The sequence below is a fragment of the Battus philenor genome, unplaced genomic scaffold (genome assembly GCF_028537555.1).
Source record: "Battus philenor isolate CCGP_79_NKW_IND1 unplaced genomic scaffold, ilBatPhil1.0.hap1 SCAF_18, whole genome shotgun sequence".
NCBI lineage: Eukaryota > Metazoa > Arthropoda > Insecta > Lepidoptera > Papilionidae > Battus > Battus philenor.
The window spans coordinates 12,689,002-12,696,543 of NW_027181680.1; the positions used below are offsets into that span (position 1 = coordinate 12,689,002).

The 7,542-nt window shown below is 36.6% G+C and overlaps 1 protein-coding gene across 1 annotated transcript; it reads right to left on the minus strand.

Moving 5' to 3' along the window:
* Positions 1-2,947: 2,947 nt before the first annotated feature.
* On the minus strand, positions 2,948-5,887 carry LOC137920325 (transient receptor potential channel pyrexia-like). The gene has a single exon (XM_068763624.1). The coding sequence runs from the start codon at positions 5,885-5,887 to the stop codon at positions 2,948-2,950; it is 2,940 nt and encodes a 979-aa protein (XP_068619725.1).
* Positions 5,888-7,542: the final 1,655 nt, after the last annotated feature.

The following is a 7,542-nucleotide window of genomic DNA, read 5'->3' on the forward strand; positions in this document are numbered from 1 at the left end:
CTAAGTAGTAAGGGTGGTCCACCCCTAAATTTTATTTTTAATTTTTTAAACATTTTTTTTGGTTTTTATTTTATTATGATACAGCATACAAAAATACATACAAACCTAAATTTTCACCCCTCTACGATTAACCCTTATTTTTTATTTGTTAATTAAAAACTTTTTTTTTTTTTTGCAAAACAACGTTTGCGGGATCAGCTAGTTTATTTATATTATTAACCATATATCATATAGAGTGACTACTTTTGTAAGCCATGAAAGGAATGCCAAGAGAGCTAAATTCAATTGACCCTAAAATGAAATTGTTATCCCGTGTAACGTCATCCTTCAACTTAAACCTACCAGAGCCCACAAGAAACTCAATAGACTGATTTTCTTATGGTAACTTTTAATTCATCACCCCACAGACCTTACGCTGCAAGATCTCCCCCAAAGATCACTACGAAGACAGGTCCTACGCTGCCTTCAACCAGCGACTTCCTGCAACCACAGTCTTCACTGACTGACACTTCAGATGAACAATTCTTCCAGCTAGATCCATGATCTTGGTTATCCTATAGATCTCATTTCGCAGCGAAACTTCGTGCATCACCATTGCTCTCTGGGTGAACTTGAACCACCTTGTAATACCCGTTGTAAGTGACAAAACACATTGGTCAAAGGCCTTCATCATCAGACATTGCGGTATTTAAGACGAAACAAAAAACATTTATAAAGTTAAATTTTTAGTAAATTTTGTGGGAAAAAAACAAATAAACATTGTAAAGTTTATACGAAAAATAAACACATAAAGATATTCTCTTATGACACTTGTTTAAATTCGGATCATAGCACGTTGTTTATTCACGTACAATGTTTTCAACTGCTAGTGTGGGCGCAAATCTTTTGTCGTCTTTCGTCTTAAAGTAAGAGAGAATTATTACACACATCATTTTAGAATTGAGACGTCTACAGCTGGAGATAGAGCTTCATTTCCAATAGGATTCGTAGGAAACGGCCTGGGTCCAGCCTTCCGATCTTAATATTGTCCTATGTACTTATGGGTGGACGAGAACTTTCGGTCCCAATGATTGCAAGGGTCATGTGTCTCGTAAAATGCCACTTGAAACGAGCAATCCTTCGAGGTCCGTCAGTGATCTTGGTTCTTCTGGTCATCAGTTCTCCTCATTTTTGATTTAATCACACTTAACACCACCTTACGGCTCAAGGGGTCATTGGCCTCCGTACCCATATTAATATGTAAATATATATTTCAACTATCTTGTATCCACTTTTCAAACATAAGTCTCTGTATGTTTATATGTATTAATATGAGTGGTTTTTTTATTATATAGTTTATATCCTAATTTTTTTTATTATTAGTGAGATCGGAAATTAATGTCGTTTCCGTCGGCATATTTTACAGAAAAACCGATTGATTTGTACAGTCTCGACATCGAAAATTTGTATACTAGATGGCTAAAAGGTTGTTGATAAAGAAGGTGAATATATTGTTGATTAAAAATAAAAACTTGTTAAAAAGTAGTCGTGTGAATTTAACTTAAGAAAGCGACATTACTTTTCGGTCCCCCTAATATATAGTTGAATACAGATATTATTTATGTCTTTATTCATGTTTTTTTTCTTTTAGCATAGCATTAATATTAATTTCACAAACCGCATTAAATTCGCCATTATTCATACACTACACACTATATTAAATAAAAAAAAAAAACCTTCGTATTTTTAAATAGCATGTTAATAAATCTATTTAAACGGGTAACGGTTTATAGCGTGCTATATCTAGTCTGCTATTAACGTCCCATCACTATTGCAACACACGCCTTGATCGTGAATTTAATTGACATTGTGTTGCCCACTAAACCGTGCAATCAGCTGTTATCACAGAGCACACAATGCGGCAAGAATCCGCCGCTCGGGTTCGCTAAATAAGCGAAATTACCTTTGACTTAAACAAACACACTTTAATTATGCGGCTCTTTATTATTACACTGTTATGCATTATATATTGTCTTCATTGATTGAAGCTTCAGAATATTTAACATTTCGCTGACCTGTATCCAGGAGTCCACAGCTGGACATACATCTCCGAGGATACTGCTGAAAAGATAATTAGGAAGATATTTATTTAGGATATTTGTAAAAATCATCACAAAATAACTTAACTGTGTTTGTTGTGGGCACTTCTCGGACGTAGGTGAGTTTGGAACCTTCGTATCTTTATTCGTAGTTAAAAAATAATGTATTTTTGATCGTATGAATTTTTAAATAATAATATTCCGACGAAAATATAAATGTAGTTTAAAACAATTTATTACAACAAACAATATCAAAATCCTCTTTAATCATATATAAAAAACATTTTATGTTTGTGTACATTAAACACAATTATCGCAATTGTACAAATATTTTTTCGTATCTCCGGTAAAGTACAGATTCAAATATCAGATATCACGTGAAACACGTAGAAATACACGTTTAAATATTTAAAATAATAACATTATTTAAACATCAAATATGATTATTAGATTAAAACTCTAAAACGTTTGAGGCTTGAACAAATTTTATACATTGTTATTATGACACTTATGAAAAGAAACATTTTTAAAGGTTTCCTAGTGTATGTAATAATCACACATGACTCATTATAACTTAAAAAGACTATCTACTAATCAATATAAAGTAACTAACCAATAGTAAATATTAGCTAATTACTATCTTTTCAACTGTTGACGCATAATAAAAGATTCATGCTCACATATATAATGTTAAAAGTCTGTACTACTTGTTAGGTACATCTGTACTTGATATGTCCTATGTTATTGGAACTGTAATCATCACAAATTTGTGCCACTATGTGTTACTTCTACTTTTAAGTTCCTCCTAAGGTAGTTCCTCTAGGTTTATTAAAGATTGGCAGTCAGTTATACTATACTCTTTATGTTTTTTATTTTAAAGTTATATCTGAGCAATTACTGGGGAAAAACACTGGAGATTCGGGGTAATATTGGGCGGAATGAGAACTCATTCGATCAGTGGCTTTAACGAGATTCTGCAACAAATGCTGTTGTTCCAACAACAACGTGTTCAAATGCCTCATCTCCTGATCTATCTTCTTCAAGTTAAACGTCGTTTGATCGATCTTCTCTTGCATACCCCGTATTTCTATATTCACGTTCTGATCATTTGTCTGCGACTCCTTTTTGAATTTAGAAGAATATTTATTATTATAAAGTATCTCTTTTACCGATTTGCTTGCTTTTACTTTATTTAACTGCGCCAGTTCGTATGCGGCCATCATGATATCAGTAGGTAATCTCTTTTCTCTAGGGTTTAAAGGCTTAACACTTAAAATAACTTTTCCAGCTTCGGGTGAGACTAGTGCAGTTCTATAAACATACTTATGTAAGCACTTTGGCAGTACTGCACTGAATAGACCCATTTCAACGAACAGAATTAACTTAGTTTGACGTACGAGTTTAGATAAGCCTGCTGTCTTCCTCAGACCTTGAATATCATGAACAGCAATACCAACGAGTAAGTTCATAAGTATAATTGTGACAAACATGAGAAAAAGAATGAAAATAACTTGAGCGGATAGTTCGAATATCAAAGGTGGGTCGTCTTGCATAGGATCGTTTATTAATATGTTCAAATTCAATTCACCAACCATCATTGACAGTGTACTTATAAAACCCATTAAAGGATTTGAAAACATCTCCTCGTTTGGAAACACAACACAGAAGCATATCGTGAAACCTAGCAGCAGACAAATATAAGCAAGTAGTAACTTTAGAAATTCCGTCAAAACTTTTTGGTACATAGCCACATAATCACCGAACATCGGCAATTGACCCATCAGCAGCATTAAGTTAGTCCACGCACCAAGTACAGCGTAACCGCCTACGTGGTTTTGCCAACCGTAATCCTTTTGTATATTGTACAAAGAAAACACCGACAGCAAAACAAACCATTCCATCAAATTTTCGAACGTCGTGAAGTATTGGTACATGCTCGAATATCCAGTAATACCCGTCAGTTTTCTAACAATTTCGAATGCCGTGATAGCGATTAGTATCCATCTTTCGAATTCTATTGGATTGTCTTCTAAAATATCACCAAGCAAAGACTGCTTTTGACATAGTTCGTTTAGTACTCCATATTTCTTGGAATAATTTCCTTTGCACGTCTTGACAACAGCTGTCAATGCGTAAATTGACAAGAAGGAAACAAACAGGAAGCAGAAGATGAGTCTGGCTAAATAGAATTTCCTTATCTTCCGCCATTTCATAAATAGAAATGCTGAACATAGTGGGTGGAGCAAAATGTCTTTCTGACCTTCATCGATCAAACTGTTTAAATATGTTATCTCGCGCGGATAGGAGAATTTCAACAGTTTACCGAAGTCGAATTCTATTTGTACTTCTTCGTTGCTTTCAGTTGGTCGGCTGAGTGATATCCCAGTGTCGAGGTTGTGTCTGAGTATAGCTAGCGATTTGGGAGTTTTCCGGGCAATCACACTAAGCGCAGTGTGACCTTTCTTGGATTTAGATGTAACATCTGCTCCGAGAAAGATTAATGTCTCAACGCACTGAGTTAATCCATCCATTGCAGCCAGATGCAGAGGTGAATAACCGTATTCATCCTTCTTATTTACTTGAGCTCCCCAACTAACAAGCATGTCTATGATATCGCATGAACGATCTGATCGACAGATGCTCGCATGAAGAGGTGTTCTTTTATCATAATCTTCGGCATTGGGATCAGCGTTTCCATCTCTTAGTAAAACCTCAACGCATTCAACACTAGAGCACCTTGCTGCAAGATGGAGCGCAGTAAATCCTCTATAATTTTTTGTATTCGCCTTCGCGCCATCCGCTAAAAGCAATTCAACGCACTCGGAGTAACCTCTCGCAGCGGCTAAATGTATAGCTGTGCACTCCTTATCTCTTTGTTTAGTGACGCCGTTTACACTGATCCTTGTTTCTTTTAGTAGATACGCTAAACAACGCTGAGCGCCTAATTCTGATGCGAGATGCAGAGCGTTAAGTCCACCTGAAGTGACGTAAGCAGGATCGACGCCTTTTTCTATGAACAACTCCATGCATTCAACTGCATCAGCACGGACTGCGCAGTGGACAAGGTTGTCCTCACAACCAGCCCTCTGTACCACGGAATGCAACGATGCGCCATTCGCTATTAATATCTCTGCAACCTCCAAGCAGTTTCCAAATGCAGCGCAATGGAGGGGAGTGAAGTATTTTGGTGCAAAATCAACATCGGCCCCGCTGGCAATTAAGTATGATACTGATCTAGACGCTCCACTGAATGCGGAAACGTGTAGAGCGGTTAAACCAGCCGGTTCTGAATAATGTATATCAGCTCCTGCGTCCAATATCGCTGGTAATAGTTCGTCTCTAGTCAGAAATGCCGCCCAGAGCAAAGTCAAATTCACGACAATTTCAGGCGCTGAGCTTATATGTTCCTCAATATTATCAGCTGTGATTAAACCACACTCCACGTCATCAAAGAACCGACCAGCTCCTAAAGTAAGAGCTTTCTCGCATAACCCTCTTCTGATAATATCCTCGGTCAACCGTGCTTCTGGATCTGGTGCGAGAACGTCGAAGCTGTGGTACATGTTCGGCGCATCTTCAGCCGGTGGAGATGGTCCAACGAATAGATACTCCTTGGCTTTACCAGGCTCTCTGGCCGATTCCAGCAAATCAATATTTCGCACATGTTTGTAATTAGTTTTCAGAGGAAATTCTTCTGGTTCCCTAGTCCTGGAGCTGATGCTACTGGTTAACCTGGATCTGGTGGGCGTGTGCGCGGGCGTCTGCAGGGGTGACGGCCACCCCATCTCGCGATAACCGAAGTTGTCCATAGCCGGATCGTGACTGAAAACACAGCTAGTGTCTCGTTGTTATCTTATCGAGTTTGTTTACCTTAGTCAAGACAAGTGAAATCTATTTGACGTTGTGATTTATTGCGCTATTTTTACTTTGCACAATTATGATGATTAGAATTTCGTATATTAAATATTACTCGCTTTCGTGATGCAACAATCTCTGAATCCTGAAACTGTGGAAATTTTGCATTTTATATACTTAAGTATTTTTTCTTAATTCTGTTTTTAAACAGATAGTGACTAGTTGATCAGAGAATAAATTATACCAGATATTATATTAAGGCGCAATGTTAGCCTTATAATAATAACAGACAACAAGATCCGTACACGGTTGAAATTCCTTCTACCCGCACTAAGCGTTTTGCTAATACTTTTATAGTGCGTATAAGGAGTGGAACAACCTGCTGGCGTCATTCCAGATAACTATCACTTAGGAGTCCTCCAGACAAGAGTAGTTAACTTCTTTCTCTTCTAACATCAGGCGAGATAGAGATCAAAGGCTTCACTTGTAAAGGATAAATAATGGTTAAGGCGGCTGGAATGTTAACAGTTTAAAATTGAGGACACGGATCAGCAAAGGCAGCGTAGGACATTGTTAGCCGACGTAGCAGGCGACCCTGTTGGAATTGGACCATTATTTACAGGCTGTTTCCACCAGGTGTTATTGGAAAATTGTGGGGAAAGGCTGATGATAAATGATGGTAGTGATATTCCGGAGTCACAAACATTTTCTCTGATTTATATATCTTCGCTTCTTCGCATCTTAAAAAAAATAGGTAAAAAAACTTGTTATGCCTTTCTCTGGACATTTTTCCCTGAATCGTAAATATATAAATACCTAAATCGTAAATTATTTAAAACTAAATTGAAGTCAAGTATTTTTTTAATCAACGGTATCTTGTTTGTTTTTCACGAAACTCTAACAACTTAATATTACGGTTCGTGCGACCACTTCCTTATCCCCAAATCCTCCAAATTGCCATCCTCAGGTTTTTATGGCCCCCGCTATTGGAGGCCTCTCATACCCTTAACTTATTTATGGGTTAGGGACTTTTATTTCTCTTTAATAATTTTTTCACATATATTTTTATTATTGCGCTTTTCTTTCATGCGTCTTAGGATCCTTATTTCTTTCCTTACATTCTACATGTCATCTGTCTGACCCTTTTATTCCATTTCCCCTCATTTCCGATGCCTTCCATCCATCACCTAGTTTCACAGTTTTTACATAAACTAATATCTGTATCACAAACAGATACTGCAACAGTGTTCATTTTATTGTTGTTTACAATAAATATTAACCACCATAGGGAAGACTAACACTCTACCCGCCATGGCATTGAAAATTATCATGTTTATGGTACAAGTGATAATAAATACCAAAAGGTATAAATAATATGATTATATATTACGTTTCAGGGAAATAATGATGTATATGTGTAATATATGTAATAATAAGTGTAAAATACCAATAGGCCAATGGAATAATATATTAAGCAAAGTTTACAATCCACTTAATAACATTAAATTCAATTCCTCATTCTAAGTTCCACCAGCTTCCTCTGAATCGAAGGTCTAGAAGGCTATACCGGAAAAATACTATTCCTACTGCTGTTTCACTACTGTTTGTC

Coding starts and splice junctions, on each gene's coding strand:
- LOC137920325 (XM_068763624.1), bottom strand. CDS start 5,887: ATGGACAACTTCGGTTATCGCGAGATGGGGTGGCCGTCACCCCTGCAG.